The sequence below is a fragment of the Sus scrofa genome, chromosome 5, assembly GCF_000003025.6.
Source record: "Sus scrofa isolate TJ Tabasco breed Duroc chromosome 5, Sscrofa11.1, whole genome shotgun sequence".
Taxonomy (NCBI): Eukaryota; Metazoa; Chordata; class Mammalia; order Artiodactyla; family Suidae; genus Sus; species Sus scrofa.
The window spans coordinates 64,536,461-64,556,230 of record NC_010447.5 but is presented as its reverse complement, the minus strand read 5'-3'; the positions used below and the strand labels follow the sequence as shown (position 1 = coordinate 64,556,230).

At 53.3% G+C, this 19,770-nt stretch overlaps 1 protein-coding gene across 2 annotated transcripts in view; it reads right to left on the bottom strand.

Annotated features, from left to right (window-relative positions):
- Positions 1 to 19,770, bottom strand: part of VWF (von Willebrand factor) — a 139,312-nt gene that overhangs the window by 99,708 nt on the left and 19,834 nt on the right. For both annotated transcript variants that reach the window (XM_021091196.1, NM_001246221.1), the window contains 2 exon segments: positions 2,338 to 2,554; positions 81 to 203 (listed from right to left, as the gene is read on the bottom strand). In XM_021091196.1, the coding sequence (XP_020946855.1) occupies positions 81 to 203; positions 2,338 to 2,554 (340 nt within the window).

Genomic DNA, 19,770 nt, shown 5'->3' with positions numbered 1-19,770 from the left:
AAGTGGCCTTCACCTGGCTCCCCCCAGCCAAGGGCACTGGCGAGGCCTGGGGTTGGTAAATTAAGTGAAGAGTCTGTTACCAGGGCAGCTGCAGCCATCCACGCACTGCTCCTGACACACTTCGTTGATGTGCAGGCTCTGGCAGGTCCTGGTGCAGGGGGACACGCACTCCCTGTACTCCATGCCCGCGGGGCAGTCTGGCCCTGCAATGGAAAAATCAGGAGTCTCCCCAGCGCCCCCTTCAGGCAGCATCTCACAAGCCATGTGGTGCTCAGAGCCTGCCTCCCCCCACCGCTGAGTGTCTGCCCCCCTCATCTTCAGGTTCCCAGAGGCCATCTCCACCCAATGGCACCCCAGTGGCCAACATCACCTCCTCCCCTGCAGGGGCATCTTCCACCTTGTGGGGCCTGGCTAAGGCTCGGGAGGGTCACCTGGGACCACCACCCCTTCCCTTGGTCATTGGATCTCCAGAAACAACTGGAATTCTTTTGCTTCTCTCTGCTCTGTCCCTTTCACCTAAAACCCTCTTAGGGTGATACCAAACCCCTCTGGGCTGAAAGTGCAAGGCCTCCGAGGCCAAGCAAGGGGTACATGGTGCCTTCCCACCTTCCTCCATTTCATCCCTTCTCTTCTTCAAGAAATTGGGCTCAAAGTTCCTGTCGTGACTCAGTAGTAACAAATCCAACTAGGAACTATGAGGTTGCGGGTTCGATCCCTGGCCTTGCTCAGTGGGTTAGGGATCTGGCATTGCCATGAGCTGTGGCATAGGCTGCAGACGAGGCTCGGGTCCTGTGTTGCTGTAGCTGTGGCGTAGGCCGGCAGCTGTAGCTCTGATTCGACTCCTAGCCTGGGGACCTCCATATGCCTCAGATGTGACCCTAAAAAGCAAACAAAAAAAGAGAAAGAAAGAAAAAGAAAATTTCTTGGGCCCGACCAAACGCCCCCACGCAGGACTGGACTGGGCACACACCATCACACCCACTCCCAGCATGGGGCACATTCCTTCCTAACTATGTCTGCTGAGCATCGGGACTGCCCTCCGAGCCTCATCACCTAGGCCTCCATCCTCCTGCTGGACCAGTTCCTCATGGGCCTGGACTGTCTCTCCTTTCTCTCTCTACCCTGCTGCTGACGGATGCTGAGGCCAAAGGACCAGAAGGGCCAGAGCATCTCAGCACGCCACACCCCTTCTCCTGCAAGATGCCACCGGCATCTCCCCATCCTACCTTCAAAGAGCTAAAAAAAAAAAAAAAAAAAAAAAAAAAGCCAGTTCCCCCTTCCAGGGGAGAACCCAGGTGCTAACAACCACCTTTCTCACACTCCCACAGCAAAGATGAAAAGCTCTAATTTATAAGCTGCAAAACACCAACCGAAAGGCGTGTGTGGTGTAAATATCCGGGCCACTCCCCTGCACCATCAGCCTGTGTGACCTCTGGGAAGTCTCGGGGGAAAGGAGGCTGCCTGCGAGGTGCCTGGAGAAGTTCCTACTTCATCACCATAATTGGGGGTTGGTGACAATGACAATAACTAGGGACCCAAGGAGATTAGACGACAGATCTCGGGTGAGGGGGAGGGATAATGAGCACTGGCCAAGGAGAGAAGGGATTTAATGAAAGGGAAGAACTTGATAAAAGCCTGAGAAGATCCCAGGATCCCATTTCAGCCACCGCCCTGCATCTCATCAGTTCAGACATTAACGGCTGAGTTTTTGTTATTTTTTTGGCTTGGTGGGGGGGCGGTTAGTTTGGTTTTGCTTTTTAGGGCTGCACCTGTGGCATACGGAAGTTCCCAGGCTAGGGGTCAAAGGAGAGCTGCAGCTACCAGGCTACACCACAGCCACAGCCAGGCGGGATCCGAGCCGCATCTATGACCTACACCACAGCTCACAGCAATGCCAGATCCTCAGCCCACTGAGCGAGGCCAGGGATCGAACCTGAGTCCTCAGGGGTACTAGTCAGGTTCATACCCTGCTGAGCCACAGTGGGAACTCCCTGCTGAGATTCTGCTGGCAGGTGGGGAACAAGGTTTTTGAGTGCAGGGGATGGATTTCCTGAGGGAGCCAGGGGGGAGCGAGGGAGGCAGGGAGTAAGAACAAAGGCAGGAGGAGTGACGCAAGGACATGTTAGGAGGGCCTTTCAAGCTTCATCAAAGCCTTTAAGGAAGGGAGTGTGCTCTGTGCCCAGGTGACAGAGGGCAGGAGCTGGGCAGGAACTGGGCCCCAGGACCTGGGTCTCAGCAGGCCCTGACTAGCTGAGGTGTGACAGCCTGAGAGCTTCCAGAATGGCACCGAGAACCACGCCCCCGCCACCAGCGGGTGGGGGTCCCAAACTGACTCACGGCACAAGCTGTGGTCCATCCAGCCGTAGAGCAGCATGCCCTGCTGGGCACAGGCCCGGGCATACTCCAGGAGCGCGGGGCACGGGCACTGCAGCCCCTGGGCACATGGACACAGCATCTTCTCACACAGGGCCACGAAAGGCTCGGGGTCCACCAGGGGGTGGCAGCGGGCGAACACCGAGGCACTCTTCAGAAGCTGGCACTGCTCCCACAGGCCCTGGGGTGGGGGGAGAGGCCACCTTAGGGAGGGAAGCACCCAGGCAGCCTGGCGTCCCCTGACTTTGGTGCTCGGCGACCTGCCTTGCCCAGAATCCCAAGCACCCGGGCTCACACCTCGTAGGTGCCTGGCGACATCTGTCTAACAGAACAGTTTAGCGGTCAGTGGAACCCATGCTGTCGGACCCATGCTTTAGGGGCCACCTGCTGGACTGAGCCCTGAAAATGCAGATCCCAGGGCCCTGACTTGCGCTGGCAGGCAGGGTCCTCTGAAGGGAAAGAAGAGAGAGAGATTCACAAAAAGGGCAGAACTTGAAGTTCTCACGTAATTCCACGGGAGGCCGTGTGGCTCAGAGCCCGGGACGTCAGGTCAGCATCTACTCCAGACCCACCTGGTTACCTCCCCTGCCTGACCCGGGCTTCTCCAATGAGGCGGTGAGAGAAGGAGGTGTATAAAGCAGAGTTTCCCGGACTCATCCTCAGAGATTTAAACTCAGCGTGTCGGGGATAGAGTTCAGCAAACACTCCCCAGATGGTTCCTGGGAACAGACTGGACCGGTTCCCATCAGCAGAAACATGTCAGGACTCTACAAAGGGTGCCAGAGGCACTGCCAGGCCAGGGCTATTCTGGGGTTTTATCATTTTGTTGACAACCTGAACCCCGTAACACAGGCAGGTTTGGAACTGTTCTCACAGGTGACTCCTGGACACGTTAGCTTAAACACCCCACCCAACACCTCAGGTCTGTGTTTCAATGATTCCTTTTGTTTTGTTTTGTTTTGTTTAGGGCCAAACCAGCAGCATATGGAGGTTCCCAGGCTAGGGGTCAAATTGAGCTACAGCTGCCGGCCTACACCACAGCAACACCAGATCTGAGCCTCATCTGCAACCTGCACCACAGCTGACGGCTACGTGTGATCCTTAATCCACTGGTCGAGGCCAGGGATCGAACCTGCAACCTCATGGATACTAGTCAGGTTCATTACCATTGAGCCATGACGGGAACTCCCTGTTTCAATGATTCTAAATGCACATCTTTTCCACAATTGACCTCAAATCGGAGTGCATCTGACAATCGATACCACGCTTTGTCTTTAATTTGACACAATTTGGTATTGTTGCCATAAGTGATCCCGCTGGGTGCATACTTTCTTCCCTGCATAATTTGTGAACAGACTGACTTCAGCTAAAAAAGAAAGGAGTGTGAGAACCTCTGAAGGAAGGGCTGAGCCTGGAGAGTGAACCAGAGCAAATCGGGGTTCGTAAAGGGGACAGTGAAAAAAGACGAAGGGACCGGCTCTGAGGAGAGGGAATCCAATCTGTTCACCCGTACAAAGGCTGGCCAGAGCAAGGCTGTGCAAGTCAAGAGCCAGGAGCCAGGCCCGTGGGCCTCGACCGGAGAACAGAAATCTGACCCAGTGCTGCTCCCCACCTGGGAGGCCCACCCAGGCAGCACCAGGGGCCGTGCTATGGCCCTAGGGAAAAGCATGCCTGGACAACAGCGCTACCAGGTTGGGGCCTTGCCCCCTACCCCCCGCCTGGCCTGCACAGCCTGCCATCAGAATCAGGCGCCCGATGGCCTAGGGTGGGGCAGAGGGTCAGGGAGACCCGCGGAGCTCTAGGGCCAGTTAAGTGAGGCTGGTTCCCTCTGCACCTCAGAAAAGCAGCCGCCAAGTGGGCTGCTGAACTGCAAAGCTGCATCCAGGCCCGCGGGCAGGGCAATTAGCAGCTCTGCTTGTTGGGCGTGGAGGCTAAGAGCAGCCATCCATCCCTCCCTCCGAGACCCCACCCTTCTGAACGACCTCCCTGCGAGACTGGGAAAAAACAGAGGCTCAGCAGTGGGACTGGAGGCAGACCTCCCCCCTTGTTGGAGGAGGGTGTCCTGGAGTAAGTAGGGGACAATAACTACAGACGCTGCCTTGCCAGAGGATGAACAGACAGCTGTGGCGCCGAGGTCTCGGGTGATGACAAGCATCCTTCTGTTTCCCACCTGAGCGCTTCACACGGGGGAAACTGAGGTTCCTGAAGACCGTGCCAGGAAGAGTCCTGCCCTGGACGTGTTGTGATGTCACAGCCTGGGTCTGGCTTCTGCCTCCCCCATGTGCTGACTGTGTGACCGTGTAACCCAGCTATTAACCCCATCTCCTCTGTGGATGGAATAATAGCCACAGTGCTTATCCGAAAAGATGGAAGTGAAGACTGAATGGAATAATGCCTGGAAAAGGTTTAGCCTAAGAACCCATGACCCGGAGTTCCCGTCGTGGTGCAGTGGTTAACGAATCTGACTAGGAACCATGAGGTTGCGTCCCTGCCCTTGCTCAGTGAGTTAAGGATCTGGCGTTGCCGTGAGCTGTGGTGTAGGTTGCAGATGCGGCTCGGATCCAACGTTGCTGTGGCTCTGGTGTAGGCTGGCAGCTACAGCTCCGATTCGACCCCTAGCCCAGGAACCTCCATATGCCTTGGGAGTGGCCCAAGAAATAGCAAAAAGACAAAAAAAAAAAAAAAAAAAAAAAAAAGAACCCATGACCTCATATCATCGCCATCATCATTATCATCGCTGCCATTGTCATTGATATGCTGGCCACCAGAGAGAGCCCTTCCACTGTCCTTCCTGCCATTAGGCTTATCCTCAGAAGGGTGAGCATGTCACCAGCGGGACAGGACATCTCTGTCCCTTCCCCATCTGCATCTGCCTGGAGTGTACAGGGATAAATGGTTGCCAGGGCAACACTATCAACTCACTAATATCTTGGGGGCTCCGTGGGGGCTCCGTGATGAGCAGAGGGTTGCTCTTGCTGGTCTTTTATTTGGGAGGGTCTCACTCCTCCAGAATAAAGTAGGTTTCTTTCCGGTAGGAGGATGGGGGAGCGACCCTGCTGGTTCTTTCTAATTAGGCAGGTCTAAGAGCCTCTGTCCTCACTGGCAAGTGAGACTCAGGGAAGGAGATTGGGGCCTGTGTCTGGTTCTTTCCTCCATCACACTGCCTGGCCCATCAGAAATGCCACCCAGAGGGAGTTCCCTTCATGGCTCAGTAGTTAACGAACCGGACTGGGATCCATAAGGATGCGGGTCCATGAGGATGCGGGTACGATTCTTGGCCTCACTCAGTGGGTTAAGGATCCCACGTTGCTGTGAGCTGTGGTGCAGGTCGAAGACACAGCTCGGATCTGATGTTGCTGTGGCTGTGGTGGAGGCCGGCAGATGCAGCTCTGATTCGACCCCTAGCCTGGGAACTTCCATATGCTGCAGGTGTGGACCTAAAAAGCAAAAAAAGAAAAAAAGAAAAGAAATGCCATTCCGAGAGTCAGGTTACTGGAGGACTAGGTGCTGGGGCACTTGCCTATCTCCCCCACCCAACACACACACACACACACACACAAACACACAATTTAGAACCAGAGAAAACCCCCAAAGGCAACTCCAGGGGATTTTTCTAGTGACTGCTTCCATTGCCTGGGCACCTCAGGACCAGCCCCTGCAGGTCCAGAGACCAGCCTCATGGGTGGCTGCCAGAGGCAAGGAGGAGTCCAGGAGACCCCTCCCTGTTTCAGAGGTAAACGGGGCAGAGCCCAGCGTGGCTCGCCTCCAGCTGGCCCCCGTTCATCCCTCCCCTGCTCAAAGGAAAAGTGGGAAAAGTTCTCCAGCACATTTCCTGGGCTGTCCCTGGAGGGATTAAATGGTTTACAGAAAGCCTCAGCAAGAAGGGTGTCTTCTGATCATTGGCCTGGAGGAAGGGAGTGGATTTCTGCAGATACAATCACCTCCCTTAGAAAAATTCCTGTGGCCTCAACCCTTTGCACCTGAAATCTGCCTAGAATTTCTTTCTCAGACAAAAGGAAAAGTCTGTCCTCTGGGCAGCCCTGGTCTGAGGTTGGCCCATGCGGGTGACCAAAGTATGAGGGTCAGGCAGGATTTCCAGGTGTCTGGGAGCCTCTGCAGCCCATCTCACCTCACCCAATGGCTGCAGCAGGGTGGCACACCTAGCTAGCCGTCTCTGCCTCCCAGGCCTCCCTGATCCACCACAGGCAGCCCTGCCAGGCCGGGTCCCGAGCCAGGACGTCTCCATGGACACAAATCCATCTGGAACTATCACGTATTCTCAGACCCAGTGGCAAGACATGGACCTGTAGGAGGTGACCAAACCTCAGCTCAGCAAGCCTTGACTGGGTGGTCCATACAAAAGGCAAGTCTGCCTAAGTCCCACCCCGGCTTGGAGGGCCAAGTTTTGGCACGTTAGGGAGGCAGGGAGGCCTGGCCTTCCACAGTCCGAGCCCAGCCTCCCTCTGGCTCACCCCTCCCGCTCCCCATGCCCCACCTCACTATGGGTTCCCTGTTTTCTTCAATCTGTTGCACACCTACTATGTCCAGGCCCTGTGCCAGCTAAGGCCCCGAATAGAAAGCAAACAGACTTGTCTCATATCTGGTCTGGGCGCATCTGCTCTGGTCCCAGAATTATCCGTTCCTGGGGCCATCTCCCCCGATTTCCCTGCAGGCTTTTCAAAGACAAGGGTCGTGTTCCCAAGATGCACATGCCAGGCAATAAGGGAGTGCCAGATCAACACTCATGAACGCCACCATGAGAAAGTCATAGCCCCCGTTCTCAGGGAGCTTTTTGTCTACAGGCACCAGGGGTTTCCACGGAGAAGGTTTACACGACAGCCTGAAAATGTGGGCTTAGTATAAGGGTGTCTCCCCAACCATGCGGCCCGTTGCAGCAGGAAGGAACCTGCAGCCACGATGCCGGGGGAAGGGGGCATAGTCTGAATCAGGCTCTGGATGCTTCCCAGGACTTAGGTTCCTGGGCTGGAGGGAGGCCACGCCAAGGCAAGGCCAGCAGCACAGGTCAAAGCAGGAGGAGAAACAACAGAGTAATTATGGTCAAGCTGAACCTGGAGTAGCCAACAGACGACCCAGGAAAGGCATAGCTAGCCCTGGGACATTGATCTAATCGTGTCCCACGATCCAGTGGCTTCAGCTGGATTCCAAACCATTTGTGACTTAGGCATGTCTCTTTGGGGCCCCTTGTCTGTGGAAGATGGGTGCTGTTATGCACAGCCGTGTTGGGTAGGCCAGAGGGACACGAGCTCCTGGGCCATTCCTCTGACTTCTTTTTTCCTTTTTTTTTTTTTTTTTTTTTTTTCCGCCATACAACAGCATGCAGAAGTTCCCGGGCCAGGGATCAAATTCGTGCCACAGCAGCAACCCCAGACGCAGAAGTGACAATGCCGAATCCTTAACCCACGGCACCACCAGGGATTGCCTCTGGCTTCTCACTACCCACCCAAGGCTGTTAATCTGCAGAACCCCAGGCTGGACAATGCCACCACCCCCACCCCTACCCCACGACTCTCCGCCCATCCCCCAGCATCAAGGAGAAGCAGACGAATCCCCTCCACCACCTCCAGGGTGGATGCGTGCTCTGTTACCCAACTCATAAGGTTGTCTCAAAGACCACCACATCACCCACTCCCACCAGCGGGCCCTTCCGAGGTCTGAAGACCCCTTTATTTATTTATTTTTTTGCCATTTCTTGGGCCGCTCCCGCAGCATATGGAGGTTCCCAGACTAGGGTCTAATTGGAGCTGTAGCCACCAGCCTACACCAGAGCCACAGCAATGCGAGATCCGTGCCGCCTCTGCAGCCTACACCACAGCTCACGGCAACACCGGATCGTTAACCCACTGAGCAAGGGCAAGGACCGAACCCGAAACCTCATGGTTCCTAGTCGGATTCGTTAACCACTGCGCCACGACGGGAACTCCTGAAGACCCCCCCCCCCTTTAAATAACACTTTCTCCTCAGAGAAAGGCTCAAGACAGCCTTTCCGATTTGGAAACTGAGGCTTGGAGGGAGTAAAGAACTCACTAAGTCAGCAGTTCTCAAAGTATCAGGAACACTCTACTGACTCCCAAGATCTTTTCAGGGATACGGGAGGTCAAAACTCTTTTCACAATAAAACCAAGATGTTATCTGACCTTTCTGCTCTCCTGCTTTTGCAAATGCACAGTGGAATTTTCCAGAGGCTACAGGCTGTGTGATATGACAACAGACTACAGAAGCAAATGTGAGATTACAGCTGATTTCTCTCAAGCCAGACAATAAAGACATTTGCAAAACTGCAAAACAACACCATTCCCCACCCCCAAACTTTTTTGGGTTTGGAATTTATAGTCATTTCTATTAAAGAGATGGTATTCATGTTAAAGGTAATGTTTCTTATTTTTAACTGAATTTGTGTGTTTTTAAAATTTTCCATTTTAGTATTTAAAAGGGTAAATATCAACAGATACAACCCATATAAACACAGACTCTTTGGCGTCCTTCATTATTTTTAAGAGTACAAAGGGGTGGAATTCCCTTCATGGTGCAGGAGTTAATGAATCCGACCAGGAACCATGAGGTTTCCGGTTCGATCCCTGGCCTTGCTCAGTGGGTTAAGGATCTGGCATTGCCGTGAGCTGTGCTATAGGTCACAGTCGTGGCTCGGATGCAGCGTTGCTGTGGCTCTGGCGTAGGCGGGCAGCTAAGGCTCCGACTAGACCTCTAGCCTGGGAACCTCCATATGCCATGGCTGCGGCCCTAGAAAAGGCAAAAAAAAAAAAAAAAAAAAAGAGTATAAAGGGGCCCTCAGTCTAACTAGTTAGCCAACAGCTGTACTGGTGAAGGAGTCACTGAGCAGGACGCAAACCCTGCCACCAAGCCACAACTCACCTGGTCTTCCTCGCCCCTGATGCTCCCACCCTCTCCATCTTATTTCCTCTGGTTCAAATTAAAAGACAGGGTCATACGGCAGCTATAGCCCAGGTTTCAGAAGCATGGTTGGTCTGGAGTCCCAACCCCGTCACTTACAAATTGAGTGAGTCTGTTAGAGAACAGTGACCAAAACCGCCCACCTTGGCCAGGCCCCATAAAAGCCACTTGCTTGAGTTGTCTCACAACAGGAGGCCCTGATAAGGAGCACGATGCTGCCCTGAAAACTAACCAGGAGGAATGGGGAGGGGCCAACACGAGGGAGGAAATGACCCAACTCCCAGGATCCTTGGCGCTGGAATCCCTCTTGGCTGAGAGGTGCACGTGCCACCTCGAAGGACCCTGAGCCAGACCAAGGATGGGCCAAGCAAAGGTAATTGGCCAGAGACAACCGGAAACTCACCCCATTCCCGTAAAACCTGAGGCACCGAGCCATGTGGCAGAGCAGTTCCCCGGGGTTCCCTCAACTCTGCCCGGGCGCCCCTTCCCAATTAAAGTCTTGCTTTGGCAGCACATGCATCTCCTTGGGCAATTCATTTCCGAGGAGTGTTAGACAAGAGCCCATTCTCAGTCCCTAGAAGGGGTCCCCTTTCCTGCAACTAATTCAGCAAAACTATCTCCCCTCTCTGCACCTTGGTTTCCTCACCCATAAAAGAGGGAGATTGTGGAAGAGATTGAAGGTTGCCCAGAATATATTTCTGCTTTCCCTCTTGGTTGGAAAAAACCTTAGTTTTCAATCTTGCCCTGGGTACACAGCCACCGGGAATAAAGATTCCATTTCTCAGCCTCCCTTGCAGCTGGGAGTGGCCGCATGACTCAGCTGCGCCCCCAGAACATAACCAGGAGGGTTGGGCACAACTCCCAGGAAGTGGCCTCAAAAGGAGGGGGTGCTTCTTTCTTCAACCCTCCTCTTCCTACTGCTAGAATGTGGTTGTGATGCCTGGCACTTAAGCCACCCTTTTGGGCCATGAGGCTGAGGACGTCAGAGAAATGAGACAGAAGGACCCTTCATCCCAACACCATGGCATCCATACCTTCTCGAGCTCCTTGACCACAGGAGACAAATAACACTTCTCTACTGTGCAGGCCTGTCCTGTCACGGTGGAACCTAGTCCTAACACTGCTAGCAATGCCTGCCTCAGACATGGCTGCAAAATAAAAGCCAATGAGATTGCACAAGGAAGGCAATTAAGTGCTGATAACTATTATCCTTGGCTTGCTGTCAATACTAGCCAAAGAGCTTGAAAATGGCTTCTCCTCAGCTCTCTGCTAAACCATTGTGGCAGAGAGACCAAGAAAGGGTCAGCTAATTCACTTCCAGCATCTCCTTGGCTCCAATGCCTGGCAGTGGCTACTTCTCTGTTCCTGCATCTCTTGTCTGTGGTGCCAGAGGCTGGCGAGAGAGTGCCAGCCCGGCCCCATCAAGCAATGACCTCACCCTGCCTGGGTGGGTGTGCAGACCCAACTGGGGCCCAGCTCAATCACATTTTCAGTTCATTAAAGAAGGCCAGGCCTCCTCCCTGGAGATGACAAGCCAGTTGGAGGGAGGAGGAGAGGGAGAGAGAAGAACAGCTCCCCAGGGGCAGGTCGGGGAGGGGGGGGCCGAGGAAGGGGAGAGAGGAGGAAAAAAACAGTAGCAAGAAATCTGGAACTTAGCTCCTGTGTTGTTTCCCAAACAGCTGAGGAAGGAGAAGGGCAGGGGGCATTCCTAGGTCTGAAGTGAGCAAAGAAAACAAATAGGCTAATAGATAAAGTGCAAGATTGTTCAGCCAGGCTCTGGGGTGGGTGCTGCCTCTGGAGGAGGTCTGGAGATGCCTGCACCTGAACGGGCCCAAAGCAGTGGGTTCTAGAATTCACTCCCCCCAACCCTCCCACCCTCCCCAACTCCCCCTCCCCACATTCCCCCCCACAACTCCTTCCCTCCTCTGGCAGGGCAGAGTTTTCATTGGTCAGCCTGCAAGGATGGCTGGGAGAGGGTGGCTGGTTCTATTTCTCACTTCTGCATGGCCTTGGATTCCCACTCACCTTCCAAGATCTGGCTCCAAAAGACCCCGTGAAACTGGCTGATAGATTTCCACTACATGGATGGTTTCTGTGGAATTGGACTCTCCTCTCTCTGAGACAGTTGGGGTACAGCCCTTGTGAGAAGCAGGGTGACTGGCTCTGTCACTGAAGTCCCCAGTGCTGAGAGAGGTGGCCACAGAGCCCTCCAAAGGGCCCATCTCCCCTCCGCCCCATTGTCCTCAGGCAGCCTGGGAGCAGTTCCCAGGGATCAGGGCAGGGCCCCAGCTGGCCAGGAGGTCAAGGTTCTAGCACAAGCCTCGAGTGCTCAGTTTGGGTTCTGGCCAAGCTCTGGGCTTGGAACCACTCCGCCCACCCTGCTGCAGCTCAGGGAGGAATCAACTCTGGGATAAGAGCTGTGGCCCCACTTCGTCCTTTTCTGACCCAAGAAGAGCATCGCGTCATTCTCTGTCAGGGCCATTCAATGCCTTCTCTGGGTCTTGTCTCTAAATGAGATGGCAAATCTGCCTTAGGGTACAAACATCTGAATAAGCACGTGCTGGTGGGCACCTCAGGCTCCTGTTCTCACCAAAAGGAGGGAAGGAAAGCCGCTTAGGAGACGTTTTGCAGAAGGGTTTTGAGATTGCTGGATCAGGGCAGCATTGGCACTGAAAGCTTGAGACCTAGGACCTGACAGCCTCCCCCAGGGATTGTCACAGACCCTGAAAGGCCACGTTCTGCTTCATCTGAGAGAAATCTTAAAACCCTGTGGCAGCCCCTGACCTCTGCCAAGAGACCAGACCCCCCAAAGGCACAGGGGCCAAGGTCACCATCCCACCAAAAGCACAGAAGCTCACGGACCCTGCTCCCACCCTGCACTCGGGTAGGGGAGGGAATTGGCTTGAAAGGAAAAAGATGCTTATTGCGTCAGGGTCAGGCAGGGCTCTGCTTGTCTTCAGAGGGAGGCTGAGCTGCAGAGCAGGGAAGCAGGTACGTGAGGACACCACAGAGCAAGTGAAACCAGGTCCTGCCATATGGATTCTTGGGTCTTGACAAAGCACCCCAAATAAATCCTCACTCCTTAGCCTACTCATGACTTGAGAGAGCGGTCCTTTCTGCAAAAAGGGAACATGTGTGAGTGTGCGTGGATATGTATTGTGTATGTGTGTGTGTGTGTACATGTGGGTATGCATGTGTATCTGGTGTGAGTGAGTGTGTGTGTTTGTGTGTATATATGTGTGTGTGGGTGTATGTAGGTGTCTATGTGTGCATTTTGTTGGAACTCAAGGCCTCCTCAAGGAGCTAGAATTCAAAGCCTCTGGGCAAAACAAGAATCACCAGACCCTTGTGGGCCCCATCTCATTGTAACGCCCGATGTCCCACCTCGAGGAAGCTGCCTACCCCTTCCTGCCCCTACTAGGAAAGGTACATGGCCCATGCCTCACCCCGCCCCTACTGGGGCCTTATACACCCCCAACCAACCAGCAAGTGTATTGTAAGACCCCTCTTTCCAACCAATGAGCAGGTCAGCAGGTGTATCCTGAGACCTCACCTCTCCCTGGGCTATAAAAACAGACACCATGTACCCAGGGTCCGCACACCCTGATTATCAAGCAGTCAGCCCGCTGTGTTAACAGCATCTCTTGCCTCAATAAAATTGTCTTTTCTTCACGTTGCTTTGAATCTGGAAAAACTTTTCCAACCAACATGCACAGACCGTGACATATGTGTGTGTATCTGGTGTGTATGTATACATAGATATGTGTGTGTGTGTGTGTGTACGTGTGTTCCTGTGACTATATGTATATCTGGTGTGTGTGTGTGTGTGTGTGTGTGTACTTATGTTCAAACCCCAGCTAGGAGCTAAGCATCCCTGGGACACAGTGGGTGGGCACCATCTGTACAACCACATCAAGTCACAGGGCTGTCACCTGACAACTAACTCCTTTGGGGCTCCTGGGTTACAAGGATCTCTTCTTGAGATGTACTGACCTCCCCTGGATTAACTCTCTGACCACAGTCGGTCTCCATGAATCAAAACTATTCCACCAAGCAAATGAAGGTAACAAAATTCTTCCCAGTCTCCTAGAAAAGTCTATTTCAGGCCACGTCCCTCAATGACGTGAGGGTGGAGGCGGCAGGGAGAGGAAGCAGGGATTCACAGTGGGCGTAGCCAGCGACCCCAGCCCCGCCTCCCCATCCACGAAATCACCTCCCTCCAGGCGACTGTGAGCAGAGACCATAGAAAGAGCTGGATACAAATTTTGCAAATGAAAGACTTGGACAACATTTCATGAGGATGTGAAGAGTGAATTGTCCCCACAGGATGGGTATTTCGTGGGCCTCTTTGTGCTGTGGAGGGGGCATGTTCCCTTCATTCAAAGTAAACACGAGTATTTACAAATGTTAGCTCTGGCAGGAACAGGTGACTTCCTGGGGGAGGAGGAATGACAGGTGAGCAGCAGGCTCTTTCAGAGGAGAAAGGGGGAGAAAATGCGCCGATGGGAGCAGCCAGACAACAGAAAGAATAAGGATTGGGGTCACCAAATAAACACCAAAGTCAGAGCCTGCGGAAAACAGGCCACCTGGGATTGTTAGGTGACTGATGGGACTAAAGCTGCATGTGAACGCCTGAAAAAGACCTGGAGAAATCAGACGGCAAGGACCTCGCTTCTCCAGAGTTCAAGGGCACCTTGAGGGAGGTTTCACCTTCAACTGGGGAGAGAGAGAAAGGGGTGACTTCTCAGGGAGCCAGGAAGGTTTGCATAGGAGCGGGCTCTGCACGATGGCTGGAAAAGAACCCAGCAAGCATGTTTCAAAGACTTGACTTAAAGTCCAGGTTGCACCCCACCTGCCTATCAGGGTCGAGCTGGCGGGGCGCATTCATGCCGATAGCTTCTGGGGTCTCCTCTCACTCTGAGTTATTAGGAGCCTGAGGCTCCTAACAGCAATGAAAAGAAAGACTGGTCATCTTGAGAACCAGCTCTGAGGTGGTAGATGGAGAGAACTCTCTGGACCAGGGGCAGGAGAGTATAAGCAGTTTTTGCAGGAAGAGCTCCTTCAAGAGATGCCCTTTCTCTTGTCACTTTAGCAGGGCTGTGTTATAACTCACCTCCAGCCCAAGCACATCTTTCAAATCTTTTGATCACACAATCCATTGCCTAACCTGTTGGTTCTTTCCACAGATCAAAGAACTCGAACTGAAGAATAAGCAACTAACAGATGAGCAGCTCTTTCCCCAGCCTCCCCTTCAGTCATCTCATGAACAAACCACATGAGCAACACAGCATCTAAAGAAAGACCACAAGGACTCAATGTCTGCACACAGTGAGACAGCAATGACCCTGAACTATCTCCAGGATTCACTCTTACTTCCCCCTTTTCCCTTTAAAAACAGGAGCTGCACTATGTAGGCTGCAGATGGGGCTCCGATCTGGCATGGCTGTGGCTGTGGTGTAGGCCAGCAGCTGCACTCCCATTTGACCCCTAGCCTGGGAACCTCCATATGCCACAGATGCAGCCCTAAAGAAAAAAAAACCAGGGCTGAGCAAAATCCTCGGAGTTGGTTTGGGGACACAAGTCAGCCTTCTCCCCGAGACTGCCAGCTTTCTGATTAGAGGAACCTTTCTGTTTCTACCTCCCCTTGCCTCTTGTGTATTGACTTTGGAGCAGGCAGCAGCAGGGCTTGATAACAGAAGTGGCCTCCCATTCAGACAGCAGCAGCAAAAGCAGGAGCCGGCCCTCCCACTCTGGAAGAGGTGATTCCGAGGAGCAGCAGGGTCATAGCCACTACACCCCCCAGTGGAAGCAAGGCCAAGGTCATAGCCATCACGGAGAGTTCTGCAAGTCACATCCAAGGCTACACCATTCCCATGAGACATCATGCCTGAGTACCTACATTCTGTGTACATTTATAATATTTACTAAGGCCATTTCCCAGCAGGTGATGGTAAAATGTCCTGAAAAGGGGGGTGCCTTTTTCCAATTAGCAAGAGCATCGTATGGACTAGCTGCATCCCACATACAGCCTCCTGAAGCCGGGGACTTCATGGTACAGGCAGGACTGCAGGACAAAAACAAGATCCCTGTATAAGGTTCAGCACTAAGTGACATTCCCCAGATGGACAGAATTTAAATTTTTTTAAGTGACCTAGGGATCTTTCTAAAATGTTCATTGTTTAGTAGAGTTACCCACAAACTAACATCAATTACTGGAGCATCTATAGCTTGGTGCTTTTGATTGCTAGGTCTGTAGCCTGAGCTCCAGACTCCAGACTTGCTGCCCTCTGAAAAGCTGATAAAAGCCTGCAAATCTGCATGCAATCAAACAAGCCTTTATCCCTCCTGATTGAGAGAGGCTCCGGGTTTTGTTGGCATAACAAGGAAACATTCATTCCCCCTGGGAATAAGTAATATGACCTGGCTCTCAGAATGAGCCGATGCCTTGGAAAGAGAGAGCACCAGAGAAGTGGGAGAATAGATTCTGGCGGCCTCAAGAAAGCTCTTGGGTCAGTGCCGTCTCCCCGACGCACACTCTGCCGCTGTAAATGTGCCTTGGAGCCACAGTGGCAGACCCTTGTAAATGATGCCCATTTACCAGACCAGACTTCTGAACCCAGGGGCCCCTCGGGACGAAGCAGGCTGTGGACAATTCCAAAGACTGCGTTAATCACCTCCCAGGAGCCATCTTTGTGCTTCCCGGCCAATAAGGGCGGCCCACTCGTAGGCAAACACAACCTAATTGGCTGAGACAAAGCCAGGCCCCCCTTCTCAGGTAAACAGCCTGAAACAGGTGTCCTGAGCTAGAAGGAGCTTGTGCCTTGGGAGACCTGAGCATCTGGGGTTTGTTCCCAGGGCACTGGTTAGTAAGAACTTGAACACCCCCGGGAGACAAAGTGAGTAGAAAGTGTGCAGCTGAACCTCCAAAGTCACCTGGGAGAGAGGCCAGGCCTTTCTGACGCTCCCCTCCCTGCCCCCCTCTGTCTTAGGGAGGCAGAGTGCCTGGCTTCCCTCTCTTCTGGGCCTCAGTATCGGGTTCCCCCGACGGAAAACCCTGGCTTCACCTCCCACTTCTTAGGGATAAATGAGAGTATTCCTTTGTACTCCAAGAGTGGGAACACTTGTTCTGAGCTAACACTGCACTGCCTGTGTTTGCAAAATAAAGTGAGACAAAGCTCATGGCCTCAGAGGTACCTCCCTGTCCCCACCCACCTCACCATTCCCCCCACCCCATGCCACCGCTGCCTAGAGAACACCGAGGGGCAGGAGACACTGGCCAACCATGGATGTGCATTTGAGAATAAAAGAAAGATGATAAAATCCACCTCCTCCCCTCCCCGCTGCCCACCATTCTACAAGTGTCCTCACTGGGAAATGTGCCTGGGTTATAAGCAGCTCCAGAAGAATAGCTGGCTTCTGCATTTCCCCACCCTCCATGGCTGTGTGTTTAGGCACCTGGCTCTCCTCCCCCCAAGCTGTGCTCAGCTCCCCAGAAGAAATGGGGTTATAACTGAGAGGAGGAGAGGAGCGAATGAATGAATATTTTGAGCTTCCTCTTAAAGTATTGTGTGTGCTTGGCCTGCCTCTCCCTCTCCCACTCTCCAAGCGTGGCCACTCTGGGGTTAACACAGACACAGGAGGATGCCAGGAGTCCATAAGTGATGATGACAACAATGACAGCTCCTAGGATGGAGACCTAGGGGCTAAACACGCCTCTCTCGTATTCTTTCAGCAGCAGGTATTAGTCCTGTGCCTGTTTAACATGTGTGGAAACTGAGGCTCTGGGCAGGCAAGAGTCTTGGCAAGAGTTACAAAGCCGATAGTGACCTGACCCCAATCCTGGACCTGTAGCCCAAGGCAGAGACCCAGGGCTGGGAAAGCTCCCTCGAGGAGCCCCAAGGGCAAGCGTCTGCTATTTCAAAGTCTTTCTGGAAAGAGGAGGAAATGACCCCCTTCCCCACTCTGACATCCTTCCCTCCCTCCCCCTGCTCTGGGGTTAGACCTTGGTCTGCCTTTGTCATTGCTAGTACTGGGCCACATTCCAGGTGACACAGATGTTTACAGACTAGCCGGAAAACCTAGCACCTCTGAAACATTAGAAACCCAAGAAAAAGAGGCAGTGGGAAGGAACTTGTTGATAGGTTGGAAATTGTGTTTACAGTTGGCAGCTGGGTTGAGCATCACCCAGAGTATTTTCCTGGGCCTGACATGCTCCTTGGTTCAGAAGATCAGATTGTTGCATGCATATGGAAAAGACTCACTTTCTATAACAAAGTTTTTAGGCTAAGGAAGGGATCTGTGCATATGTGCACGTGTGTGTGTGTGTGTGTGTGTGTGTGTGTGTGTGTGTGTGTTCCCTCCCTCCCTCCCTTCAATTCTGGAGGGAGTAGGAGAGGGCTGGATTTTCTTTTCTTATGTAGACTTGGTTCTACAAGCGAAGGATGTGGGGTGGTTGCCATGGAGGGAATAAAACCACCGAATTTGCACCCATCCACCCACTGACACTTTAGTGAGACCTGTTATAAACTGCCCCTTTAGCCCAATCCAAAGAAACACACAAAGAGTTTTAGAGCTGAAAGTCATCTCAGAGTTCCCATCATAGCACAGTAGAAAGGAATCTGACTAGGAACCATGAGGTTGTGGATTCGATCCCTGGCCTCGCTCAGTGGGTTAAGGATCCGGCGTTGCCATGAGCTTTGGTGTAGATCACAGAAGGGGCTCAGATCCCCCGTTGCTGTGGCTGTGGTGTAAGCCGGCAGCTGTAGCTCCCATTCGACACCTAGCCTGGGAACCTCCATATGCCACGGGTGCGGCCCTAAAAAGCAAAAAGCAAAAATTAAATAAATAAATAAATAAAATAGAGCTGAAAAGCATCTCAAGAATTATGGAGCTCAGCTCCTGAAGGAAAACTCAAGGGTAGAAATCACTTGAGTGGCTGAGGTGATGCAGCCCGGACAGAGATGGGAGTCTAGCAGAGGGTGAACTCTGACCCCCAACATTAGCTGGTGACTCCGGTGGCAGCGACTTTACCTCCTCTGGCTTTGGCTTCCTCATCGCTCTGCAGAATCGCACATGCCCAGGCGAATGGCTTATTTGGCCTGTCAGGTCCTGTCATGGCAATGGTCCTGGGTACAGTTGGGGCCGGCGGAGGCAGTGGGGGGGCACCCTCTTCCTGCAGGGCTGTGGGTTAGACCTGCATGATTGCCCCCTGGATGGGAGTCAGGGAGGGGGTGCTATTAAGTAGCCTGCTTTACAGGGGATGTTGGGTGCAGTGTAGATGCCTGCAGAGGAGAAGGTCTCAGCCAGCAGAGGCTGAGCATTGGCTGCTAGGGGCTCACAGCCCAGCCACTCTGAAGCCACTGCCCTTGGTCCAAGGGAGCTGTCATGCCTCCTTGCCCAGCGGTAGCCTACATCCAGGGACCTACTGGCCATCCCAGCTGGGCCACCCCAGCTTTAGCGCTCCTCGAGGGACCAGCAGAGCCCTCAGCTGTAACCGCGAGACATTCAGCTTCTCCCCGAGCCCAGCCCAGCCTCTCCCACTCCCTGAGACTCTCCCCAGCCACTCCCTGCACACGAGCCTCCATCACAGGGTCTGCTTCCAGGAAACCTGACCTAACAACACCTCTGAGAACTGGAGTTTGGCACTTGCCATCAGGATTAAATCATGAGCCAAAGCAGCTGCTGACCTGCAGCACCACAGCCTTAGCGACACCCAGATTCGAGCTGCATCTGTGACCTACACCACAGCTTGTGGTAAGGCTGGATCCTTAACCCACGTCTTCAGAGAGACAACATTGAGGACTTAACCTGCTAAGCTACAAGGGAAACAGAGCGGCTCACTCCTGATTTCCACCCTGGGCTCCCCTCTGGGGTGCTATGGGTCAGCAGCAGCAGTGGCTCATGATTTAATCCAAGCAGAGGCTGATGGCAAGGGCCAGACTCAGTTCACACCTCCACGGAACCTGGTCCCCAGACGGGGAGTCTCTGAGTGCAGCCTGGACGGGGCAGGCTGTTCCCTCCCCGCTCAGCCCAGGCAGCCTGGTCCCAAGCGGGGGTTGTCCATGGAGGGAGGTCTTCCCCCAGCCAAAGCATCACCCTCCCAACACCCCCCACAAAGAAGAACAATGGGGGGTTCCACAATGGCTCTGCTATCACAGTCTCAGGAAACTGTTGCAATATTCAGCCCCATCCCTGTCCCTCCCCCTCCCCCAGCTTCCCCCCTCCCCCACCCAAATGTAAAGTAACCCCTTTCCTGCTGGTGAAAACTTTGGGGGGGGCCTTGCCCCCGTTTGTACTTTATGACAACCACGTAGTGGGCACTTAAAAAGGAATGGTTTTCTCCTGCAGAATTTCAGGCAGGTGACAATGGGGCTGTTTGGGGACAAGAGGACACTGGAGTGTAAAACAGAAAAGTATAGTCACTCGCCGTACCCATTCATTTCACCAGGCCCATCTTTAGAGTTCCAG